Source organism: Eumetopias jubatus, unplaced genomic scaffold, assembly GCF_037043125.1.
Source record: "Eumetopias jubatus isolate StellerSeaLion01/CBP00866 unplaced genomic scaffold, mEumJub1_p1.0 scaffold_5, whole genome shotgun sequence".
In the NCBI taxonomy this organism is placed as follows: domain Eukaryota; kingdom Metazoa; phylum Chordata; class Mammalia; order Carnivora; family Otariidae; genus Eumetopias; species Eumetopias jubatus.
The window spans coordinates 21,324,007-21,351,365 of NW_028274811.1; the positions used below are offsets into that span (position 1 = coordinate 21,324,007).

Genomic DNA, 27,359 nt, shown 5'->3' on the forward strand with positions numbered 1-27,359 from the left:
TGGCAGTATCTGTTGATGAATAAAAAAAATTGCTCTTTGCCAAAGTATCCAAATAAGTTGATATGTATCAGGGATATTTACACAAGCAGAGTTTATAACTAAGAAAGTCTGATTACACCTCAAATTTCTAGTGAAAGGGGACTGTCTAAATATATTACAGAATTTATTTAGAATACCATAGAGTAATTTCAAATGATAATGTACCTATTATATTTACTGCCATGATATATTGCTGAGCAGGAGGAGAGTTCTACTGGACAGAATGTATAGTACGATCCTGTATAGGTAATGATGTATTTACAAGCACATAGACATTTACACCTACATAGATGGAGTGGATTTACATAGACAAAGACCAGAAGGATTCCTAGCAAAATAGCGGCTACTCTTGGTGGTGGAATCATGAGTGGTCTTTAATTTTTTTTGCTTTGTATGTATTTTCTTGATTTTCTCAAATGAACATGGATTACCCATGTAAATAAATATATATTTATTAGTTGTGTACAAAACATCGGGAGAGAGAGCAAGGGACGCTGAGAGATAAGGAGAGAAGAGGGAACTGGGGAGGGAGGTGTCCAGCTAGTGCTTTGTGAACTACAGCAGGAAAAAAAAAAAAACAAAAAACAGTACTGAGCTATGGGACAAACTCAGGGCTAGAAAGTTGAGTTTATTATGCACCATCTCATTGAGGCCTTGCAATAACGCTGTGAAGCACGTGCTCACATTATCCCCATTTTACAGATGCGGACACAGGGGAGAAGAGAGTTTACTAATTCACCTAAGGATAGACGGCAAGTGGGTGGTAGAGCTGGGATTCAAGCCAGCCTCACTTTGCTGTTTCTTGCTTTCCATATTTACATTTTATTTCTGCACCAAATGACACGTGTGTGTGTGTGTGTGTGTGTGTGTGTGTGTGCGCGCACACACACACACTAGATTTCTGGCAAATTTTCAGCTAGGTGGGATATAGTAAGTCCTGCTGTTTTGCTGCTTCAGCAAATAGCTGAAGGATTGGCTGGCCAGGATGTTATGGTAATTTTAAAAAATATTCTTAGGCTACTAGTCTGTTGTATGTTAATTCTTTTACCACATCACAATGAGGTCTAATGTCTGGGCTTTAATCTCAGAGACATTTTGGCCTAATTCATAATAGACAAAAGGTTGATCTCAATTATTGTTCAATTTGATTTTTTGCTCTTATGCCTTGTGCCTCTCTAATCAGTTATACTTACTATACATAGAATTTTAGACCTATTCTTTAGTAGCATCTTCATTTCTCATATTTGTAATACAGAGGAGGCTGCGGCAGAATGGCAGGTTGGTTTGTGTGTCCATCTTCCCACCTGACCTGAGGTGGACGCTTTATATCACTCGAATCTCACACATCCGGCATTTACAATGTTCAGTAATGACAGTAGCTTATGTTTACTCAGATGTTATGATATGCAAAGCACTATCTTTATGCCACGTGAAGTAACTGATTTACTCTGAAAGAGTAACCTTTGAAAGAGTTTCAATAACCTTTGAAAGAGGTACCACTATTATCACCAGCATTTTATAGTTAGGGAAACTGAGGCACAGAGCAGTGAAACGACTTATAAAAGATTGGCCTTGGCTTTGATCCATGTTGTCTAGCTCCAAAGACAGTGCTCCAAAATAATCTATTCTATCATCATTCTTAGTTAAAAAAAAAAAAAAGGCAGTGGGTGGTGAGGCCATGAAGTGGGTAGAAGGAGGCGCATACCTTCAATGTGTTTATTGGTGTAAGAAGGTCCCCTGGGTGCCTGATACTAATTTATCCTGCCACACTTGTGGACAGCTTTTGCAGCTAGAATATCGTTCTTGAAGGGGCTTTAGTTTAACATTAGTCTTCTGCTTAGACTTGGTGGTTAGCTGTGCTTTAAAAGCCGAGGTTGATGCTTGAGAATACTAATTTGTGTGGCATCTCTCACCTGGCCAGCTCACCCACGCGGCGGCCAGGGGATCTGTCGGCAAGCCGGGCACCCTTCCTGCCTTCTGTTCTCTGGTTCCATCAGAAACATAAAGCACAGAGACTGTGCTATTGAGAGCCCTGGCAGTGAGCTGCCTATTTCTCTGTGGTGATCTCATTCCAATCACTAACCCGCTCCCAAACCAGGAGACTGATCTGATGTTGGAAATCGGTACAAAAACCAACCCAACAGTCTAAACAAAACAGACCCCCCCGCCCATGGCAATCAGCACCATAGGGCCAGAAGACAGCAGAGGAAATGTAAGCAGCATTCCTCCAGCGACACAGAGTCATTCACCGGCCCTAAGTGTAACATCCAAGGTGTGCTGGGCACCAGTGATGCCTTCCAAGGTGGGCTAACTGTGGGTTCAGATCTAATTAGAGTGTCAATTTGTTAAGTCCCTTACTCAGGGGGTAGGGGTGAAGGGGGTGCAGAGTTCTAGGACATTAGATTCTGTCTCCCAGGCTCCGAGCTAATCGGCTTAAATGCTCAAGGTAGACAGGACCGCGTGCAGGTCAGTTTGTACTGGAGCCAGATTAGACTCTGGTGGCTAATCATTCCCCATGAATCTCCTTAATGAGAAACCATCATGAGAATGGAAGAAACTGACAGAAGGGGTGACAACTGATAGAACCGTCACAAATTTATGGAGAGGAAAAGGAAAAAGAAGGCAAGGTCGCACCATGGTTTCTCAATGGCTTTATCTGCTTGAGTGTCTCCTGTTAATCTGGCACTTGGCAGAGTTATTAACCAAGGGCTTACCTTCCTTGGCATGGGTCTTATTTTCGAAGCCCAACTCATTTCACACTAAGCTGTCCGCTTGCCCAGGGAACTGAAAGGTCAAAGGGGCAGTGTGGTGATCAGACAGATATGTGACAGATCAGACGGGTATGTGACAGGTCCTTTGCATGATCGAGAGATTATGATGAAACATGAAAATCATGCATTTCCATTCACTTGAGACACAACAGAGAACAAAACCAAACTCCTACTGATGTTTTAAATCCCTGAACTCCAGTCTGTTGGTGAATTTTCAGGACAGCTGAAGTTGCCCAGAAAGAAATTCTGACTCTGGGGGAGCTGAAGGAGATGCTTGCTCTGGATATCCATTTAACCAGGATTGCAGAAACACATCTCAAATGAAAACTTCACAGAGGATTTGCTCGTGATCCTAAAATGTCCTTTTCTCCAGCCTTGGCCTCCCTCCAAAGCTCCAGATGTGCGTATTCAACAGCCCACTCAACATCTCCACTTAGATGACTAACAGACGACTTAAACTCAATCTGTCCGAAACAGAACTCTTGATTTAGCACATACTTTTTTCCACGTCTCCTCCATCTCAGTGAATGACATCACCACCGACCCAGTTGCTCAGCCGGCCCTTTCTTTTCTGTCTTACACGCCATACCTCGCCTATCGGCACCACCTTCAATTGGTATCTGGAATCTCTGTGCTTCCTTCCACATCCATGGCTGCCATCCCTGGGCCATGATCATCTCGTCCGTGGGAGGCAATAGCCTCCCTGCTTCCACTCTGGTTTCCCAACGGTCTGGCTCCAAAATCAGTTGGGTTAATTTGAACATCCATCCATCAGAGCATGTTGCTCCTTTGCTTAAGGCTCTCTAATGGTCAGAATCAAGTCCGTACTCTTCACCTAGGACTACAAGACCGATCTCACACCTGCCTACCTCTCTGACCATGTCTTCTACTCTCTCTCCCACTTCATGTCCAACCTTCACCTGTACCTGTTCCCATACGGGGCGGGGGGGGGGGGCAGGCTTTACCCAGATTCTTGCACGGTTGGCTCCTTCTGATCATTTAGGTCTCAGCTCAAGTGGTACCTTCGCATTGCAAACACTCCTTGTGCCTACAAACAGTGCTTGGCTACATTTTCTACAGAGCGCAAGACACTCTCTGAAAAGATGCTCTTTGTCTCTTCACTTGCTTATATCTTGCTCCCTACTTCATTGAGAGCTCTGTGATGACAGGGACTTCATTTCCCGTTCGTCTTTGTATGCTTCCATCTAAGAGCAGGGCTGGAGCACAGTCGATGCGTTTAATGAAAATGAATGAATAAACATCTGGATGCCACTAGCCCTGACCGGAAAATTGATTGGTGAGGAGACACTTTTGTTGGTGGGTAGACATCAGGTCCTGAAGTTCACTGCATTTAGCCTTGTGGAGTAGATATCCTTATGTATCCCTCTTTTTAGGTTTCCAAGAGAAATATCTACACGTTATTTTGTTACTACAAGGTGAAAAACCTGTAGTTTCTGTTCAAGTGTTGTTTTTTTTTTTAAGAGGTAAATAATTGTGGAATGCCATCTGTTTTTCCACAGGTCATGAAACAGCATGAGAAATCCAGTAAATCATTCAAGGTCCTTTGTACTGTTTTTGTCACAGTTACCATTTCTTTTTTTTCTACCTGAAAACTACGTTGAACTATACGAGAAAGGGACAATGTCACATGTCCATTTAAAAATTATACAACTCAGGTTCAACCAAAAATATGCACTGAGTGCCTGTTATATGCCAGATATTTTCACAGAATTTCATAACAGCAGGTGGTGTTATTATTCCCACTTTGAATTCCCTCTTAAGCCCCAGTGAGGTTAAGGTACTTGTTCAAGGTTACATGGTAAAGGAGCCAGGGTTTGAGATCTCCAGCCTACTGTTCTTTCAACTCTTTCCCTCAGCTTGCTTTTGCACTACATTGAATCCTACAAAATTTTTTTTTCTTAAAAAATTTTTTTTTGATTGAAGTGTAATGGACATAGAGTGTTCTACTGTATTATATTAGTTTCACGTATAACTCCACAAAATCCTGATCCTAATTTCTGTTTGCTCCCACAGTGGGTAAGGTTGGAGAAGTAGCACCATGCAGGGGATAAAACGAGAGCAGAGATGCTTCTTCCGGTGGCCCCCCGTTAGCTCCCCCAAATGCTCATCAAGTTTTTTCACCTCTTTGGGGGAGTAAAAAAAAAAACAGGAGTCTCCCTCACAGGAGTGAGGATGGTGCAGCCTTGAGGGGAGTGGTGAAGGACCCTCTCTCTCTGCCTCAAGTTCCCACTTTTGTTCAAGACATCAGGTTCAACTAGAGAGCGTGTGCCTCGTCTTTCAGCCCAGAGCTCTTCTGAGCCCAGGCTCGGCATTCGCTGCTTCCTAGACATCTCTCCATCTGTGCAAGCAATGTGTCAAACCCGACGTGTCCACCACGGGGCCCTGGGTTCACCGGCATCACCCAGCTCCCAGCCGTGTTGTCCCACAGCACCTGCTGGCTCCTGTCAATACCCTCCACCCCATTCTGATTGTGCCTCTCCTCATCCCCGTGCCCCCCAGGCAAGCGAGCCATGCGTCCTGTTGGTTCTTCTGGAATACATCTTGAACACGTTCACGTCTCTCCTCTCTCCAGCGCCACTACGCTTCCAAGCCAGCCTCGCCTCTCACCTGCAATTGCCTCCTCACCCTCCTGTTCCTGGTATTCTCGAATCCAGTTTCTCTAAAGCAGCAAGACTACCCTACTTCTCTCACTTCAAATTCCCCGGTGTCTCCCCACGGCACAGAGTGTAACACCTCACCGTGGCCCACGTGGCCCACGAGCCCTGCGTGATGTGGCCCAGGTTGTTTGGGGTCCAGGGGTAGGATTCGTGGGATCTGTGATTTGGAGATGGGGATTTTCACAACCTCTAATTGATACCTAGCATCTCATTGAGTTACGGCGAAAATCTTACTGGTACAAGCAGTACCTGTGGCTTTGTGATCAATGAAAATCACAGATATTTCACATCCCGTTACATTGTGGCAGACATCGTGACATATTGCTACTTCGGAGTTGGTTATCAGATCTGCCACAAAATGTGTTAAAGAAGCACTTAGATTTTACATCACAGTTTTTGTGTTTTCAATACTTTGATAGCTGTATTAGAGTGTAATGGGTTATCGTTGCATTCCACATGGGCCATCCATGCATTCCATGATTCCGAAGGGATCCACAGGCTTCAACAGAGCACCAGTAGGTCTGTGAGGCAAAAGTTTAGGCACCTAGAATCTGGCTCCTTTGGCCTCTCAAGCCATGCGCCTTCTTGGTGTTTCTTCCTGATTTGGGAAATGTTGAGCTGGTTCCTGCCTGAGGGCCTCTGTGGGGGTTGGTCCTTCTGCCTGGTACACTTTTTCCCATGTCTGGCTCCTTTTTGGGTCACTTCTCTGCTCCAAGGTCACCTCTTCAGAGAAGCCTTCACAAACCACCACACCCTCTCTCACCAAGTTATTCTTTACAACAACTTGGTTCTTCCTTTATAACTTTTATCACTATCAGAAATAACCTTTTCATTTATTGATTTGTTTATCCCACGTCTGTCTCCCTAGCAGGTAAGCTCTATTAAGATACAACATTAAGAACATTAAGAACATTCTGGCCTGTTCCCAGTTATATTTCCATTTCCTAAAATACTTTATCTGTGCTTGATAAATATGAGCCAAAGAAGAATATAAATCCTTCTGACCAGAGGATCACTTCAAGCAGAAACAAGATGAGTTTAACTGAGATACATACATACATACATACGTACATACACACGTACACACGTACATACGTACATACATACATGCATACATACGTACATACATACATACGTACGTACATACATACGTACATACATACATACATAAGACCACTCGCCCTGACTCTGCTGGTCAAATACAGTACAGCAATTTGTGCCACAGACACATGCTTACCAGTGGTGCTGGCATTCGCAGCTGTGATTTGGCTGAAGCATAAGTCATGTTCAAGGGCACCCTGGAGATTTGTGATGGTCCCTGGAGGATTTAGGCCAGCAAGCCAATTAATGGGCTATAATGCTCCATAAATACCATATTTGTGTCGGAGACATTATAATTTGGTGGTGGCATCATTTAAACAAATGCAACGCACACCCACATCAACGGTTTGAAATTTTCCAAAGATAAGATTAGCGGCACAGCAGGACTAGATGGCAAAATAATTTTATACATTATCACAACTTCAGATATAAGCAAAACGGGAATCATTTAGCTCTAATTATTTTAGATCATCACCGTGCAGACGTGATCATAGCCAAATGGAGATTGCTTATCCAAAATATGGAAGGATGCTGCAGAATTATGTGGCATATGTGATCAGTGGAAAGCCAGAGACATAAGAAGAGATGAAGAAGGGAGGCTAGAGGGCAAGGAAACAGAAATTTCCCGAAGAAATTGATAATTGGCACGCATTGTGCCAAAAATAGAAATGATTTACTCTGGGAGGTAATGGCGTCATACTGTGTAGTCTGTTATCAACAGGATGCCACCAGCAGCCCCAGGTCCCTGAGCCCTGCTTCATTTGGCTCTTATGGGGCCCCCAGCTGGCACCCGACACACCCTCTGCTGGCCTGCTGTTGGACCCCAGGTTTCTGAAGTTTTGAATAATTACTTCCAGCAGAAGGCCAGGATCATGGGGCAAAAGGTGCCAGGACAGTGTACCAAGTAAAAGCCCCAGGTGGAACCCTGGACCAAAGAGGAGATTCTGATGAATAATAGGAATAAGGCTAACAAATCTCTGTTTCGATCATTGGGGGTGTTTAAAGGAATAGAGAGAGAGAGAAATCAAATTCACAGCCAGGTCCTCAAAATGAGATATTTAAAAATCGGTGTCTCTCAGAGGCAGAGTAACAATATGAGTGTGAGCACCCCCCTCCCCACCCCTCCCCCTCCTGGAGCAGAGTGTGGGGGAAGGGTTGCAATGAAACATGGAGCACGTGCAGGATGGAGGAGACATGAGATAGTCTCACCAGGGCCACCTACTGCCAAAAAGGATCCCAAATAGACAGGATGGCCCAGCTGACCTTGCTGACATGAGGTACCACCTAGCAATGACTGGATCTGGAATCTCTCAAGGCTCCACTTCAGGCAGTGGCCTAAGTCCCTGTGCTGCAGTATTTGCTGATACCTTTTTATTTTTAAATCTCCCTGTCCTCAAATTTCAATGGTAGCCCCCTAGCCTGCAAGTCATTTGGATGGTGCTACCCACTCCATGGGCTCACTGTTGCAGCCGTTCATGATTTTCAAGATTTCAGAAGTGTCCTTCCCAAGCCTCCTCACATCTAGATTAGAGAGTCTCTGTCTTTCTGTCCAGGCCGACCCAACCACCTGTCTTTATTGCTCCCCTGGACTTTTGGGACACCCTTCACTGGGTACAGGGCCCTGAGTATCAGAATGCCAGGCAGAACTATGCTGTGGTGGTATTTGATGGCATTGCTTCTCTTGATTAGGGTCACTGTTTAGGGACCATTTTGCTACAAGGCTCACAGAGCTGTCTTCAGGGAAGACATTCTTAAGGGGCAGTTCAAATGACATGGGTCACGACATCAAGGACTGGCATTTATAGCAGGGCAAGCAGGAATCCGGCTGGATGAACACAGGTGCTGTCTGTGGGAAAGCTCCAGTCCAGCTGGGAGACACAGGGACATTTTTAGCTTGAGTGATCCGGAGACATGTGCCCCCTGTAGGTCCCCATGCAGAACCAAGCCAAGCATGGAAGAAGCTGAGTTAATAACTAGCCCAGTCCCGTATACGTGCATAACTAAATCACTAGCTCTCCCTTCAAGACTAGCAAACCATATGCATGACTGTGGCACCTGCAGAATTATAATGTGGCCTCCTCAGGGAAGAGGGAATTTGCCGCGAAGCGTTGAGAAATTTCCCTTACTTCTCATGTGCAAAACATTGTAAGGGGGCAGGAGACACTTTTGGAAAACTTACATGTTCCCTCGCCGTTTACATAACTGTCTTTCCAGATCAGGGGTCCCTGACTAAGGTGCAGAGCTTTGGAAAACCTGAGAGCCCTTGGAGACTGTATTTGAACAACAGATGTCTGCGCCTTTCAGGGGAGACAGTTCAAGCTTTTATCAGCTTCTCAAACAACTCTGAGGGGGAATAAACACTGTTCTAGAGTATTTCCTTAAATTGTCTTGAGACACTGCTTGGTCCAGGTCACGTTTCTGAGCTTTGAAAAATTTAAGAATGGGGGCGGTAGTAGGATTTGACTGTGTCCAAGAATCCTTAATTTCTCCTTAGATGCTGGTTTAAAAAAAAAATTCACCTAGGACACAAAATGTGATATTTAAAAAATTAATTGTATGGCTGCAGGACAGCAGAGCCATGAAAGCAACCAAATTAAATTAATGGGCTTAAAGGAAGAAAAGGACTCACACTGAGCAAAGATGGAAAGCATTCAGACAATATAAAAAAAAATCAATGTGCATATGATTTCCATACAATAAAAGAGAAAAAAACGAACAGGGTTCCAGCTCATAAACTGTGATAGGGAAGGGGCAACACTTGAAGAGGACAAAGAGCCATTGACATCTCTGTACCAGTGTGCTCCTTTCTAAAATGGAGACACAAATAGCATGTCGAGTGTCCAGAACAGGGGCGCAGGGCAAGCATTCAGTCTATGATAGCTAGTAGGAGTTGTATATTAAGGAGCGTATTGGGAAGGGATCAAGAATACATAAAATAATAGCTAGGAAGATTAAGATACCTTTTCTGCAAAATCTGAGACTAGACCTTGCAAACGTTATGCTAACTGAAGCAAGCTGATCACAAAGGACCACGTATTGTATGGTTCCATTTATAGGCAAATCCATAGAGATATAAAACAGATTAGTGTTTGCCCGGGGCTGGAGGTAGCAGCAGGAGGAGCACCAGGGAGTGAAGGCTGAAATAGGAGGTTTCTTTTTTCAGTGATGAAAATGTCCTACAGGAGATGGTGGTGATGGTCACATACCTCTGTGAATATGCTAGGTGTCACCAAACTGTACACTTTAAGTGGGGGAACCGTATGGTACATGAATTAAATCTCAATAAAGCCGCTTAACAAATCTGAGACTGGAAAAGCCCGTTGGTAAAAATACCTCGAAGTGTCTTGTAGATTCCGCTAAAGAATCCTTCCAACCAGCGTGAATTTTGGATTGGTGTTCCTTTTGCCTTGCCACATCTTCATCTAATTGGGTTATTTTTCAGGTATGTATCTGTCAGGTATGTCTCCCAAAGAGCTGAAAATGTGTATATTTTGGTGTATGGATGACTTCTGGGTTTCAACATTACAGTCGGACATTTTAAGCAGATAGGTCGGTGTTCAGAAAAACATTAGAGCGATTTTATTCCTCCCATCTCTCATGCCTTTTCTCCCAGAATCTCCCACTTTTCATGCAAAGATCGAGCCTTTGGATGTAGGAAAATAGGAGTGGAGGCATTGTTTTCTAGGACGGTGGATATTTTCCCTTCATCTCCCAATTTCTGCTTTTATGAATTCTTCCCAGATAAAAGTCCTTAAATGCCTATAAATCCTATTTTACAATGTTCCTGCTGCAACCACTTGCCAGCATTTCATATATGCTGTATTAGCCATTTTCCCTCCACGCCCCAGAAGATTTTGAACCTCACTGTCTAGTCCAACCTCCTGTTTCTAATCGCATTGCTGGAGGCGAAGTAATGGTCAAGTAATGAGTAGGAAATATTTCCTTTTCTTCTTTTAATCTGAACTCAGTCTTCACAAGCAGATTTTTATACATTTTCCTAAGTGGTGTACCTAAGAATTAAACCCATTTTTCAGTGAACTAGCAGCTTCAGATGAGTTTTCTCTCTCCCTCACATTATACACATACAATCCTAACTTCCCTCTCACATGTCCGTTGCGGTGTAAATCTATCCCTCTAACTCTGTAATAATGGATTGCAAAGAAATTTTATCAGACCATATCACAGGGTCCTATCTGAAAGGACGCAGGCAGGCAGTTGATGAGGGACAGAATTACACAGTTAGTGAAAAATGAAGGAGGGAGAAGCCAAGGCACCAGAACCGACAGGGTCTTTCTTATCTTTCCCCAAATCTGCACCTGTCACCAAAGGGAAGCAAGGGAAGCAAAGAAATGAGGCAATTATGCCAATTCCAGAGAAAAGCCAGTGTTTTCCTTCCTGCGTTGCAAAACCGGTTTTACCAACCTGAAAGATCTAGAGGACAGTCCTTAAAGAAGTTTACATCACTAATGCGGACAGCCACATTATGAGTGATTAGGCTTCACAGCTGTTCACGAAAGGAGGGAAAAGGCTCTTAACACTATTGCATTCACGGGTTGCTTTCTAATGACATCTCTCCCTGAGGGGAAATCTCGGACGAAACTGGGGACCAAATGACTCAGTAAAATGAAGACTCAAATGTGGAGAAGGAGTAACTAGATGAGAAGAAACAAAGAAAGGGTGTGTAATGTCCTTGGAAATGAAGAACGACCTCTTCAGCTCCTACCGGGCTGCCGGGCTGCCGTAACTAAGAGCTTGGGCTACCTCGGACTTGGGGCGGGGGAGGGGGGCGCAGGGCGGGAAGGGGCACAGAGAAGCAATGCCAGTCCACTATCCCACTCTCAATCCGACCCAGCTCAAGTCTGTGTGGTTTCTTTTAATACTTTATTTTTAATTTTTTAGACTATTTTTTTGAGAGAGAGAGTGCATGCAAGAGAGAGCATGAGAGAGAGAGAGTGAACATGAGCTGGGGGAGGAGGGGCAGAAGAAGAGGGAGAGGGAGAAGCAGACTCCTCACTGAGCAGGGAGCCCGACACAGGGCTCGATCCCAGGACCCTGGGATCAAGACCGGAGCTGAAGGCAGATGCTTAACAGATGGAGCCACCCAGGTGCCCCAGACAGACTTTATTTTTAAAAGCAATTTTAGGTTCATAGTAAAATTGAGTTCCCATATGCCCCCTACCCGCACACCCGCAGAGGCTCCCCCATTCTCAACATCCCCACCAGCGTGGTGCATTTGTTACAGCCCATGCACCTACACTGACACGTCCTTAGTGGCCAGGTCCAGAGTTTATGTTAGGGTTCGCTCTTAGTATTGTACATTTTATGGGCTTGCACAAACGCAAAATGACATGTATCCACCATTGTTCAGAGTAGGTTCACTGCCTTAAAAACCCTGTGCACTGCCCATTCATTCTCCCACCCCCTCACTAGCAGCTTTAGGTTTAACAGGAGAATTCAGTGTGAAGAGGAGATCAGGGCTTTAATCATCCGTACATCTAGTCTCTTAGGAAGGCTGGCTATCGGTGGAGAAGCCCTTGGCTCAGTGAGTGCTTGTGTGCGTCCATGTCAACGAACAAGTGAAAAGAAGTACTTCTGGGGCGCGTGGGTGGCTCAGTCGGTTAAGCGTCTGCCTTCGGCTCAGGTCATGATCTCAGGGTCCTGGGATCGAGTCCCACATCGGGCTCCCTGATCAGTGGGTAGGCTGCTTCTCCCTCTCCCTCTGCCTGCTGCTCCCCCTGCTTGTGCGTTGTTCTCTCTTCCTCCCTCCCTCTCTGTCAAATCAATCAATAAATAAAATCTTAAAAAAAGAAAAGAAGTATTTTCGAGTCAGGATGGAAGAAGCCAGGTATGGTTGGGAACATCAAGGACTAAGGGGGTCATGGAGACCTGGGTTCTTCTGCCTTCTCCACCTCCTAGCCCTGCGGCTGAAAGTACTTGAGATCTCTGAAGAGTGACTTACCATCCCAAAGTCTCAGCTTCTTTACCTACAAAATGGGATAGTATCCATATGAGGATAGAGACATGGGAATCAGATGATTATATGAGCACTACAGCATGCCAGAGTTCTCTCTTGCCTAGGAAATGGGTAAACAAGAAGAAAAACACTTTGGGATGTGAAATCTTGAGGCTACAAATAGGTGGACGCAAAGTGAAATTAAGCATTTGCCCCTGATTTGGGTGTCACGTCAAGATCCGTGCCTCTTCTGGAAAACGGAGTTTCTCCTGTAAACAGGCATTTAGCGAATCACTCTGTGACTGAACAGCCACTGATTTCCCACTGCCTATATGAAGACACTTCTCGGCTTTGCTCGTTCGAATACAACTGTTCATTAGGCAGCGTTTAATTATAATCATGTACTGCTCGCAATATTTCACACCATTATTTGTTTAATAAGGTGTATTCTTTCTCTGGAGTTAAAAGTGCCAGCTATTGACACAAAACTGAGGAGGCAAGGGGAAGGGTGGTGGACGCCCCCAGCGGGGGGCTGTATGCAGTCTGTAACGCTGCATCTGAAATCTGCAATGGATGTCTCCCTTCTTTTCAACCTGACTCATTGTACCTGCACAGGGCAGTTCCCGTGAGCTAACTGCGCCGCGTTGTGTTGGCACGACTTAGGGGAAGATGATTTCCAGCTTTAGTCATTCGGTGACACAGCAACGCTCCTCTCTCAGACTCCGCTCTACAAAGCTCTCCTGCCAGTTGCCCAGGGACAGTTTCACCTCCACTATCGCCACCCCGAACTCCCACGTACTGGCTTCTAATTGCCTGCCTTTCAAAGAAGTGGACGTCTCGGTGGCCACGCTCGCTGTCCTATTTGTTCTTACCCTGGGAGTTAGCTAAAAGGGTCCGGAATCTTGCAAGGATTATTGGTCTCATTTTGTTTACTGCCTCCTATTCTTGGCCCAGATGGGCTTAAGGAAAACCTGATTCAGTTTTCTCCTGTATTAGAGAACATCTGTGGGTGAATTAGTGAAGACTACAGCCGTTTTCTGTCTGTCTCCACAAAGACGTTGCTCCTTGGAAAGGTCTGTCGCTCACAAGATGCTAAGGTCTGTTAATTCTGGGTGGTGGCGATGCACCTGTTTGAGACATTATTCTTCATCCTCCTTTGTATTTTTAATCTATTTTATTGTTTTTGAGAGAGAGCAAGCGCGGGGGGAGGGGAGGAGCTGAGGGACAGTGGACAAGCAGACTCCACGTTGAGCGCAGAGCCCGATGCGGGGCTCGATCCCACAACCCTGAGATCATGACCTGAGCTGAAATCAAGTCAGACACTTAACTGGCTGAGCCACCCAGGTGCCCCCTCCTTTGTACTTTTTAAAATACAGAATGAAATTTAAAAAGTTGGGTGAAGCAACTCTTGGCGTTTTGCGTTTTTGCATCCTCAGCGAGCCAGTGGAAGGGAGCCCTGCCGGACTGCCAAAGGTCCTCTTCCGAACATGGATTCTAATTTGTATTTCAACCCAAGTTCACTGCAAGGATCAGTACAATTTAAAATAATAGAATCTGGTCATGTAATTCTTTTTATGCACGGAACTGGATTTTCCCTCCAAATTAATCCTGTACCAGCAGCGGATGGGCTGAAAGCACACGCAACAAGGAGTGAGCTCCCTTCCATCTGGCACGGCCATGGGAACACTTCGGTTGGCTTGCTTTTTTAATGAAGTGATTTTTAATGAAGCAAGCTGTGAATTTAATAGACACCTTAAAACAGCTTCTTTGTAACTAAGCTTTAAGTAACGAAGCAACTGCCAAATTAGCCACCAGAACCAAGACGAAAATTCAAGACAGAACAACTACGGGGTGGAGGATCTCAGGACTTAGGGCAGCAGGGATGTCATCTCGCCGGCTGGCTGCAAAGATGGTGTGGCTAGCCCAGGTGCAGGCTGGCGGCCTGTCCAGAGACCTTACCAGAGGTTAAGGAAGTGTCTGGGCAACACTAAAGGGGGGATGGAAGTGCAAGGTACCGGAACTGCTGTTGTTCTGACCCCGTCCATGCTGATGCACCGTCTCTTTGTGTTTCATCTGCCTTGTGATTCTGAACCAGGCATCTCAGTTCACTTACCATGTGGGAACAATAGGAGGGAGATGCATAGGTCCAGGCTATACTACCCTGAAAGAAAGATGCTGGTAGGAAAAAAAAAAATGCTTGTAGTATCAGAAAATTCTGACAGGTGGGAGAAATCACCCAATTTTGCAATCTCAAATGTAAATGGCAGGCAGATAATGCAAGAGGGTGAAGAGCGCTGGGTGGATGGAAGCAAGAGGCCAGGTCTGGATGAACTGGGAGTGCTTAGCCTACCTACAGGCATTCAAATTCCTTTGGAGAAAAAAAAGTGTGGGGGCGCCTGGGTGGCTCAGTCGGTTAAGCGTCTGCCTTCAGCTCAGGTCATGATCCCAGGGTCCTGGGATCGAGTCCTGCATTGGGCTCCCTGCTCAGCGAGGAGTCTGCTTCTCCCTCTGCCCCTGCCCCCCGCTCATGCTCTCTCTTTCTCTCTCTCTAATAAAAATGGATAAAATCTTTTTTTTTTTTTTTAGGATTTTATTAGGTCCAGAAGGGTGAGCGATTTCCCAAGAAATCGGGGGTTCAGTCACGGATGGCCTTGGCAAAGATTTGACAGAGAGAGACACAGCGAGAGAGGGAACACAAGCAGGGGGAGTGGGAGAGGGAGAAGCAGGCTTCCCACCGAGCAGGGAGCCCGACGTGGGGCTCCACCCCAGGACCCTGGGACCATGACCTGAGCCGAAGGCAGACGCTTAACGCCTGAGCCACCCAGGCGCCCCAAATGGATAAAATCTTTAAAAAAATTTAAAAAATTTTAAAAAGTGTTGAAGCAAAAAGCACACCTGTGTGCATGAGTGAGCAAGCCAGTTTGTGAGCTCTGCTTTACTTGGCTGGTGAGGAGCTAACGCATAAGGAGAAGTGACTCGTCCAAGCTCTCACTGCAGGCCATGGGTGGCCAGCCCAGTGTGGGATATACTACAGTTACAAGCCAGTGGCCAGAGTTGGCATGTTAAGCCCCGCTTGGCAAAGTCACCGGCACGGATTTCACTCAGCCAGAGGCTGTGCTATCCACAACTTAGACATGCAAGCTTCCTCAACACACTCCCCTCTCTGTCTTTCACGCTGCAAGTCCTTCCTCCGCTTTGTGAGGCTGTAGCCTCGCGTGGAGCGGGTCAGAGGGCTGCCTCCAGTTAGGAGGGACCAGGGAGCCTGGGGCCAGAGCGGGAGGAACCTGTGCTCACTGGTCCTGAGCTCAGGTGGTAGCAGTCAGCCCGGGTGTGAGAGGAAGAAGTGGGAGCTCCTGGTGGTTTCAGTGAAAGCCCTCCCACCCTGCTCCACAGACGCCAGGGGGTGACCTTTTCCATTTCGTCCCTCCGGAACAGGACCCAGAATAGGAGGGAGAAGCTGAGAGCAGCGCGTCAGACCTTCTTACTTCTTTCTCGCCTAGGGAGTCTGGCCTCACGGAACCACGGTAAACCTGTGTCTTCATCTACCAAATGTTCAATATGAGCTTTTCTACCCAGAACTACGGTGCCCTGTTTGTATAGTGCCTGGATTCCTCCTAAAAGCTTGGCAGAGGCTAGCTGGGCCCGAATCTTTCCGATTTGGCCCCATCTGCGCTACTCCCAACCACACTTTTCTAACTTGGGCCAGAGGTTTCCTGCGGGGTCCTGGAGTGTGTGTTTTCTCCTCACTGCTCGGTGTGCCCACAGGGCTGCAGTCCCCTGCCCTTCTGCCAAACCTGACGGAGGGCCGGCGAGTGAGTGGGGGCCGGGCTTGGTCAGAATCTCCTTGTGTGCTGTGTGGCTCAAAGCTGGGTTGCTGGTGTGTTTCCTGGAAGACCTCGTCTAGCTGTGTCTGGCTTGAACCGTAAGGCCACGGTGTCGGTTTCTTAGATTTAAAGCCACAGGCCCAAAGTATGATATACAGTTTGCAACTGGGGGAAGGGACGTTGTCCATTCATGCACTGACTTAATGAGCAGGTGCTTCTGGATTGCCTATCCCATGCTGTGATCATGGTCCCGCTCTCTTCCTTACTAGGCTGCGCTCGTGAGTTGGCGTGAAGGGGGGAGCTTGCCTGCCTGCCTTGGAGGAAGAATGGAATAGGTGGTACGCATGCCTGGGAAGCTCCTTGAATCCCTTTATGTCAATACCCTGATGCTACAAGGGTTTGCTGAGAGGAATTTGCCTGCTCCGAAACTAAAAAACCATGTTTTTACTTAAATGGATATATTAAAAATCAAAACCAAACCAAACCCACTATAATAAGAGCCAAGCAATGTCGCCTAAGCCTGATACATACTTATTAAGAGGGTTTGAGGAAAGTCTTAAATCTATTAAATAGCAGATGCCAAGGTACAAAGTGGTTTCCCCACAGCAGTTCAGCTCGGCTTCCTGCTGTGTAGCTGGAGATTACACTGAATCCAGGGCACACTTTAGAAACATTTTCCTCTAGTGACTTAAAAAAATATATATATATATATATCATAAATAAAAAGTTTAGGGGAAAAAAAACCTTAATCCTCCTCTCTCTTGCTTTACATCCCATTATTCTGAGTAACAGATATGTGTGAAACATTCTTAGTTTCAGTTTAGCTAAACCTCTGAGTCACAGGGAACAGCTTTTAAATTGTTCCTACCATTCTTATCAATCAGCTGGGTCTGTGTAAAGGAAGTAGGAATGTGGAAACCTAATCACTCCTTCTGTGAAAAATCACCATGTCTCCCAAATCAGAGGAACAGCAGATCTTAGGAAGACCTCCCCGCCCCCTCCCCCCTGCCTCCCCCACCCCCCCCCCCCCCCGGTTTTTGCACCATTTCCTAGCTATTTCATTTTAATCAGGACAGTGCTGAGCTGATCTATTACTTCATAAGTCTCCCGGGCCAGGGTGGGTGTTACTGATACATATCTTAGGAAAGCCCAGTGCCAGATACTCCCATCAGTGGAAACTCATGTTGCAAGCATGCTGTTTGCACATAATAAGATGCGTTTCCTTGGCAAACTGCTCCATCAGATAAGCAATCACCGCGGTAGGCGAGAGTCAAGGCACACATTTTGGGGAACGCATCATGCTACTTTTATTGGTTTTCTGTATTTTTCCCTTTGTTGTAAAAGAATGGTATCAGAGTTCAATTTACAGAGAGAGATGAGGAAAACTGAAAATGAGCAGGAAGGAACCCATAAAACCACCCAGGCTGGTCATTCAGCGAATCCTTTTATGGTTAGTGGATGTCTATTTACTGCGTTCTACCAGGTCATTATTCTTGGGGATAATTTATCTGACAAATTGCTCCTGGGTAAATTTTCCATCATCAATGAAAAAGACATTGTCTTGGGAGGAGAGAAGTGCTGTCCGTGGAGGTGTGAGATGTATGTGTGTTGTATCCGCTCTTCCTTTTTGCTACATACGGTGTGAATACTTCCCTGTCAAGCTTTGCCTGACTGACACAGACCTTACGAGATTTACATAAGCTGGACTAGAGGAAATTCACCCGCATCTGAATAAACCGATGATCACAAAGTAGCTCTCTTGGGTTGAAACTAGCCCTTGTTACACTGGCTTACTTAGCAGCAAAAAATAAAATTAAAATAAAATTTAGGATATAAAATTGCCAATTAATTTACCAGAGGGCACTAAATGATTTAGTCTGCCCATGGAGGCAGGTAGGTTTGTAGATAGGCACACACAAAATCATATTATCGAGGTATAAATCACATATCGAGTATGTCCTCATTTTAAGTGTGGAACGTATTTTTTGCAAGTATTTATAGAGACTAAGGATATCATGGAGAGCCCCTAGCTCACTCTCCGCAGCTCTGAGAAACTGAGCTATGTCTCACAAATGGGCACTGGTTAAGTGAGGACGTGGTGCCCATGTTGGAGGTACTAATACAAACCGGTCCACTGATTGGGCCATTATGAGTAGAAACCTGTAGACAGAAACTTTGGGTTTCTGATCTATGAAAAATGAACATCCAGCTGCTGGCCGCAGAGAGTGCAGGAAAGGAAGGAATGGGGCGGTGTCTTCGCAATGTTGGTGATCAGGAGGGTTAAGACTATGTTGGATGAAGGACTGGGGGAGTTTCCTGAACAGAGGGAATTTGAGGTGTGACAGTGATTCTGACCAACGTTAACACTTGGGTGCTGACAAATAACATTTATAAATGACTTTTTCAACCACTTCCTCTGGCAAACAAGAAGCTGTTATTATCACATTGATTTTGAAATTCAAAGATACAGAATTTTCTTGCTTTAATGAGAAGGCAGATCCAACTGGTAGATACAGTAATGATTAAAGCAACTGAAAGAGTACAAATGAGAAATAAAGTAACAATACTCCCAATGCTTAACCCAAATAGGTGGGTTTTGCTGATTTTCCAAAAAAGATGCTTGGTATCTTGAGATAAAAATATGAAGCAAAGCTCAGTGTGAATAAACCAGCCTTTTGGTAAGAATAGAAAAGTCAATTAGTAATGTCATTTGTTGAAAAATCTGCCTGCACCTGGTTCTCATTTGTCCTCCAGCTGAGAAACCAAAGACAACTTCTTTTTATTGCTTGTGGTCAAACAGCAAGTTCATTTCGCCATGGGATGATCAAACGGCCAGCCTCCCCTGGCTTGAGGTTTGCCTTTCACTTTCAACTTGTTCAATCATCATTAACTCTGAAAAATGTCACATTCCATCTGTGCAATGAAAATTTCACCACCGGTGACCGTTTGGGTGAAGTTTTTGTAGGCGAGGCCCTAAATCTTACAGAGCACCTCACACATTCTCAAGGTCATTTGCCTCGATTCCTTGTGTAATGTTGGCTGCCTAAGATCCCACAGTCTGTGGCCAAGCATAGGCAACTTTGAAGAACCTCTGTGTGTGGGTGCATGTTTTCCTCTCCGAGATGGAAGGGGTTCACTGGGTGATTCGACACAGGCGAGTTAGTTGGGCAAAACCGACATGTGCATGTGAGCACACACATGTGCGCGCGCGCGCACACACGCGCACACACACACACACACACACACACACACACTGGGATTTTTTACCAAGCAAAAATAAGAGTTTTCTTTACTGGGGAGATACCAGTAAAGACCACTGGATTGTACCCCTTTTAAAGCAGAGTTGTGTTTTTGTTTTGTTTTTACTCTGGGAAGCTAGCTTCCCTGGAGAAGGTGCAATATCAACTTGGGGAGGTTCCAGAAATTTCTGGAGAGGAGAAATAGGCTTCTTTTTCACTTTTGCCTTTGGGCTTGAGAAATCTTCACCCCCCTTGTTTATTGTTTAATTATATTCAGCCCGCCCCCGGCCCCCACCTCTGCAGAGAAGTTCTGAAATGTAAATCCCAGGGAATGTGGCGTGGGGCCAGATTAAAATAGGAATTTCTGATAGTGGCTGTCAAGCAGCAAGACCACTAAATTAAGAGGTCATTCGATCCAGAGTCTTAAAGCAGAGGGTGTACTGAGGCAAGTCAAATAAATCTTGTGCCATTTGGTAAGCATGTCATAGCTAAAACAGGCCCCAGTTTCCAGGTCCTGATTACATTTTCAAGGTCAAACGGGAGAGCAGGTATATGCAGAGCTCTCCAGAGCCGTAAGTGCCGTAAGCGGCAAGGTGCTAACGTCCTGTTTTAAATAGTCTCCAAGAAGGGCGTCTTGATTTCTAGCTTTAGTTTAATGCTAAAGTTCTGCTGGGTCAGCTGCTGAAAGAAGGGGGAGGTTATCAGTGGGTCTGGATTAGAGGCCCATAATCTTGGTCTCGGTCTCTTTCAAAGGTTAGCTCTGGCTCATAGTATATTAGAATGTTTATTGTAATATACTATTTTTAATTGTATATATTTAGTTGTATATATGCTAACATCCAATTTTTAATTGACCAGTAGAAATTGAGGGTAGGACAGAAGGCAAAATAGTCTAATGATACTTTCCGCTGCTTCTAGCTAATATAGGACTAGACCGTTGGTCTAAAGGAGAAATGTGCGGCTCCTAAAATATGAAAGAGTGTCCTGCCATTTTAATGGTTGGGTTGAAATGCCTGCCTTTTAAAGAAAAGAGATTCCAATGCTAGGTTATTAGCTGAAAAAAGCTTGTGTATAATTTCCTAAGAGAGTTTTTTTTTTTTTAATTCAAACACTTGGATATGTACTTGTTATTCTAAGTGCTTTAGAACTCTTACCTCATTTAAACTTCATAGTAATTTCAAGAGGTAAAATTACTTACCTAAGGTCATGGAACTTACTCAAACCCCAGAAGAGTGAGTCGGCATCCATTATCCTTGCACCTCTATTTTTTCACAGAGACCTCTCAGGCTATGCAACCCAAATGCCCACTTACCTGGTGCTTCAAATTGGGCAGATGGTGTGCAAAGAGAGAGTGTTGGATCTCTTTGTTCCATTTCGTAGGGATGGACAAAGGGGGAGCAGCTCTGCCAACTTCCCCGCTCTCCTGTCTCCTCATGGAGATCACCTTTCTACTGCTGGCTTCGAAGCGAGCGTGTGAACTGTTTCTGTGTCTCTCACACACACCCACGCACACTCATGCACCCACGCACACTCACGCACACTCATGCACACTGCTACTGCTGTGCTTCACTGAGCTGCACCAGGTTTGTGATCTGGGCATAAAAGCAGACATCATTTGCTCATTAGAGCTAAGTTTTCAGGACGTGCCCCAGTGACTGACCTCCACTAACGGCCTGGGTTTGCGCTCGACTGCAAACCTGAAGTGGCAGAGTTCACAGTAGCTGGTGTTTGAGGACGACAGCCAGTGCTCCAGGCAGCTCCGATGAATTGTCCCCAAAGTCCCCGTGCATTCGCAGGGGGAGAGCAAGTCCTCTTGGCTGCTGCCCTCATGGCAGATCCTGCACATCGGCCGGTCATTGAAGGGGCTGCAACAGAAGGAGGGGTATCTGCTGGTCACCAGGCCCAAAACCATCGCCACAAGGATGGTCCTCTGGCTCTGTGTCCTTCAGACCTTCCTCAGGCAGACACCTGCTTTAACGCCCTGGATGGACACTCCGTTTACATGGTAGCGGAGGCCAGGGCTGGGGTCCTTGGGCACCTCCTTTTGACAATATAAAGAAGGAGGGGGGTGGCCCAGGGCCGAAAGCGGGTGAAAGTGAGCAGCATGTTATTGTTGTCTTGGACGTGGATGTTGTTCAGGCAAACTACCAATCAAGAAATAAGAACGATTCCTCACCATTAAAAACAGAAATTGTTTTGAAATGACATCAACCGCAGTTTCTAGGCAAATTGCGCCTTTTGAACCAAACCAGGACACGTTCAAATACTCAGAGGTTCTTTTCATTTCTCTTTTCATTAGGGTGGGAGAGTGAGGGGAGGCAAGTTAACTGGCAGCCAATTCTCGAGTCATAACACAGAAGTGTTGTCTGAGCCAGAGCACCGAGCTGAGGGGCAGGTGATCCTTTGAGCTTCCTGGGGATGTTAAGGATACTATGCCAAATATAAGGAATGAGTATGTCCTAGAGAGGCGGCCTCAGTCCAGAGCTCTGCCATTAATCTGGAGAGAGAAAAAGCCAGGCCTACACATTCTGTGAGGCACACAGTGTAGTGGTTCATGAGTCAGGCTCTGAACCCCAGGTCTGCTGCCTCCCAGTTGGCTAACTTGGTGCAAGTAACATCATACTGCCAAGTACTTTAGTTTTGTCCTCTCTAAAACAGGTGCAAAGAATGGTGCCTTCCTCAAAGGTGACATAAGGATGAGAGACGATGGTCCAAATCCGAAGCTTAGAATAAGGACCAGCATGTAGTAAATGTGTCGTTAATGGTGACTATTTTCACTTACAGGAAACCTCAGGTCAGGGAAAATCAAATGACGTAGCGCTCATCAGGGAAGTTAGAGGACAATGAAGGCCTCAAACTGAGATGGCCTCAGCTCCCCGTGCATACTGTGTCTCAGGAAAGGACCACTCCTTTCTGATTGACATTATTGTGTATCGCTTCTCATATTGTCCTTTATTGGGCATTCGGTTTTAAACTATGTTATCACTACATATGCCCAACTAGGGACAGCCCCTCTACTTGCCATGGAAGCACTGCTCTTTCCCAAGGGCCTTTCTGGGATGATCCTGGGAATGAGTGAAGGCTAAAGGGGGATTAAAAGAGGAAAAGACGTCCTTCCTCCTTGCCCGGAAGGGGGGCCCACTCAGGGGTGGGAGAAGAAAGTTGAAGGAGTTGACTTTTTTTCTCTGACTATTCCTGGCTCCTTCATTCCCACTGAGCCAAATGCATGTGAAAGTCGAAAATCATCTGGTTTACATGACCACGTAAACATGTGAAAACCCCTCATGCGCGTGCATGTGAGCACGTGCACATGCACACACACACACACACACACACACACACACACACGCCCTGGCTCACAAGTCTAAGTCATCTTAGCTCTGTAGCCTGTTCTTCCTGATTAAACAAGGTGTGTGAAGGCTGCCAGGGTGACGGTGCACACACAGTGACCTGTCTCAGTTCACAAATGAGCAATGACGCTCATCGCCTTGTCATATTCTGAGTCCTAACCAATTGTTAGAAGCTTTTCAAGAGGTGGGAAAATACATATTGACTTTTTTCTACTCGACCCCTTAGCGAGAGCTGCACTGATCGGCAACAGCAGATGCGTGGGCAGCGCTTGCAAGATGCACGAGGGTGTGAGTCCATGTCTGGTGGCCACCATGTCCAGGCTGGGGCGACAGAAAATTTTGTGGTGCTGCCAACAGTCCTGCCGCAGGTGTGTGTGCGCCTGGATCTCTCCCGTAGGGTTTGGTTGAGTTGCTCAGACCAAGGTAAGCAGTCAGTGTGCGAGTGACTGGTCTAAAGCTTCTGGGTCAGAAGTGGTGCTGGTATCAGAGGAGAGGTCCAGTGCTGATAGGCACTGTACATTAATTGATCAGAGTTGTCCCTACCTATCCTGACAGAAAGCTGGAGAAGCCAAAGAGCATGTATTGGCCGGGCAGCCTGTGGCTCTCAATCTGCCATTGGACAGCAACAGCACAAGAGAGACCTCCAGGGACAAAGAGCTAGCCGGGACGAGCCATCTCTGGGCTGGTCGGAGCCTTTGGCCTTGCTTTGGTTCCTCATTCTGGGGAGACAAACTGTCACAGTTTGAACAATCGTAGGGCAGGGTGTGTTGGGAAGGACCAGGAGTTGGGGGGCTTATGGAGCACAAAGGAGGGGGCCACAAAAGAGGCCCCCAAGTGGGGACGTGCCAGAGAGGAGACTCACCCGGGATGAAGCCCCGGACGGTCTCCCATCAGGCAGTGCTGATTGGCACAAGCACCAGGAATGTCCCTTCAGAAGTCGTGCCCACAAGTCCAATCACTTCAGGTGACAGAGCTCTGTCACCTGAAATCAGGTGCCTCCTTCCTCCCATCCTCACAAAGGACTGCCTTTGTTAGTGCCTGGCAACAAGAGCGTAATTATCATAGCAACGTCCACATAACAAATGCGGGGAAAGTGGCCCTGTGTCTTGGGGGATCTTTCCCTGCCTGGCTCTCTCTACACGTGTGACCTGAAGTAGAAAATTCAACAATGGGAATTTTAGCTTTATGCCCCATCGCTATAGAAACGGTGAGGATGAGAGAACTCGGGTAGCACCTCGGCTCACCTGACACAAAAGACCTGAGTGCTAATTACGCTCCCTCTGGCAGTTTCCATCTGACCGAGAGTCTTCCGGATCAATTACAGATTCAATTATTTTAATAGCGGTACTACCTCTGGGTGGCAAGAGTCCGCACCACCGTTGACAGCAGCTGCCCGTCCTTGGCCGACACTTGCATGACATACTGCGGCTGCCCAGTCACCAGGCTGCCACAGTCCTCCACGGTCTTCACCACGGGCGCGGCCGAGCTGGTGCAGTCTGGCAACACTTCGGGCAGGTGACTGCAGCGGCTGGTTGTCATGGTAACAGACAGCAATTACTTGGCTAATGGCTTCCACATTCATACAGGATTTCCATCTAGGAGAGATCAGAAAACAGTTTACTTGGGCAGGGTGGTTAACAGAAAATGGGGGAATTACAGGCCACCCACCTCATCATGTCATTATTTAATATAACAGGGGGAGCCTAGACGTGGCACACTATCTGGTTACCATGTCATGCACGCACGCGCGTGTGCAGAGCCCGCGGGAAACAGCGGATGTGCTTATGAGCCAGATAGCGAGCGTGTCGGTGTACATAAACATTTCGGAGCCCTGCTCTTGGAGAGGGGAGGGCGCGATGGCTCTGGAGCCCCATATGACGAGGAGATAAGCAGTTCTGCTCCGTTGCCAGAGAAGCAATAAGTCTTTGTTGACACCCAAAGTTACTAGAATCGTTATTAAAACTGTTCGTAACTCTTTTTTCTTGTAAGCAATTTATTCTCCATTCAGCTTCATTCTGAGATGCTAAGATTAAAAACAGAGAGAAAGAGGGGGAAAAAAAGACTCTGGCCAAGTAGCAGCTTCTAGGACAATACTGGCCAGAATGAATCAATTAATGTCCACCTTTCTGACTGCTGCCATATCTGCGTCCCATAATACAATTATCTACTTAATATATCTTGACAATTAACTTCCTTTAAAAACTTAACCCATTTTGGCCTTGTCTTAAATAGTTATTCATGGGAAGTGATTAGTTGGATGAGCTTGTTACATTTTTTTCTTAATGGACATCACAATCAAAACATTAGAACTGAGTGTTTGGTAGTGGAATACTGCATCATCATAGAGGATGAGAATGCAAGAAATGAGGATGGATGAGACCTCCACTGCCTGTTAAAAATAATCCGTTCCCTGACACATAGCCTGTCACATAGCCTGCAAGGAATTCTGTCCCCGATCAGGGTGGTGTGGGCTTGAACTGGACCTCAGATTCAAAGCATTCAGACCCACTGGTGTGTGGACCCACTGCATCCAGTAGTAAGTCTGTTGGTGATGCATGAAAAATAGAGGTCTTTATAGAAACTCATAGGAGCTGCATCTCACTTTTAGCAATACAGCTGTTTCTGCCCAGCCTGCTCACTTCAAGCTCCGCGGAGCCCAAGACGGCCTGGACTCTGTAGGGAGACACAGGACTGGTTGATGGGCTGAAGTCACATCAATAAGCAGACTGGATGCCAAAGGCCCCAAATTAAAGTAAATCCATCCCACAACCCCAGGTGGAATTTTGGAATTCCTCAAAGGATTGTTTCCTCCTAGCTCTTTTTCCCAGTTATTATACAGTACTTGACTCCTCCAGGTCTGGCAAACAGGATCTCCCCGACTTCCAGAACAATGTACATCAACTGGATGTTCTTAAGATGAGAACACAGTGTTTGCAGATGAACTTGAACTGACGCCCTCCCTCCCAACGTGCGCATATCAGGGAGGCCTGACCATTGGAGACAGTTGGACGGGAAGGGAATCCCCTCCTTGCTGCTGCGGTGTCTGGCTGGCCTCGCTCTAGCATGTTCCCATTCCTGTCCTTGGCTGCCACCAATCTTCTCCGCGTTTGTGGTCTGCTCTCTGCCGGCATACCTTTGGAGCCTGGCCATGGGGAGGTGGTTATGGACACCAGCCCTGGTCTGAGGCCTGATGTGAGGACACAGGCTAGAGCCGCCTCTGCTATGTCATTGGCACCACTCTGGTGGGCTTCTCAACCACCAGGCAGTAAGCATACAAAAGTACAACTGCATAATTAGCTAGTTTAGTTTTGCTTTTTAAATAGGATTTGTTGCCTTTCTTTCTTTCTTTTTACATTGCCAAAGCCAGAAATGTATGTTAGAGAAAGTACAGAAAAGTACAAGGAAAACAACACAATTCAGTCATGATCCCACCACTCAGATAACCACAGTAAACTTTTGGGGTGGATGTCTTTCTAATTTTTGGCAGGGTTGACAGGGTGGAGTTGATTTGTAGTAGAGGCCAGATTTTTTTTTTTTTTTTTTAATAACTGAGTTATGGTAGCTCTCAGGCCATAGAACAAAAGGATGTTCAAGGTCCGACTTCTAAAACTGTCTAATCCCCCTCCCCTGGCCTGCTCTTATAAAACCCCATTGACATGATTTTAAATTCTCATAATGCCTCCCAGTCACCAAGTGTAACTTCCTGGCATAGCTCTCTTGCTTCACAAGGCAGCCATAGATTAAGAGCCAGGGGTGTGTTGGCAGGAAAAGCAGACACAGTGACCTTCTTGCCGCATGGAATCATTATGTCTGGATGTACTCTGAGAGTCTATTTTCGGGTTTTGCATAACTTCAACTCACAGGACCAAACGCTCCCTCCCTGTGCTCGATGGAACGGGAAGGAAGCAGAGGAGGGATGCTCAGAGGGAGAAGAGGAGACCAGGGCTGTCAGGAGTAAGGCTACCCTTGAAGGGACATCACGCAGGCACACGATGTCCCCAGGTTCATTCACTTATAACCCAGATTAAGTTCTCATCAAGGGAAGCAGTTCTAAATATATGACCTAAATCAGCAAAATGCCCTTAAAATAATTCTAGAAGTAGAGTCCCCTTTAAACTTATTTTATATCTGTAATTTACTTCATTTCATTTCTCTTCTCAAAGGCAAAAGGGATATCACAGGTCTTCTGATCAGTTTATTCCCTTCACAGTGGGTGCCAGGCACAGAGTTGAGCATAAAGGGACAGAGGGCTCCTCTACCTTGCCTCTTCCTCTTGGGCCATCTCTTCAGAGCCCTGAACCCCACTTGGGACCTGCCTGACGGGTCACTCTGGTCTGGCGCTCACTGAAGAACATACCCGTGTATTCACTAACTACCATGCATCTTGAGATACCAAGCCTGGCA

General features: G+C 46.1%; 1 protein-coding gene across 2 annotated transcripts in view; it reads right to left on the minus strand.

The window, feature by feature from the left end:
- The window catches only part of MARCHF3 (membrane associated ring-CH-type finger 3), a 131,523-nt gene that overhangs the window by 10,792 nt on the left and 93,372 nt on the right, over nt 1-27,359 (minus strand). For both annotated transcript variants that reach the window (XM_028103426.2, XM_028103427.1), the window contains exons 2-3: nt 24,307-24,550; nt 21,266-21,470 (exon numbers count right to left, since the gene is read on the minus strand). In XM_028103426.2, the coding sequence (XP_027959227.1) occupies nt 21,266-21,470; nt 24,307-24,494 (393 nt within the window). In that variant the 5' untranslated portion in view covers nt 24,495-24,550. The remainder of the gene's footprint in view (nt 1-21,265; nt 21,471-24,306; nt 24,551-27,359) is intronic.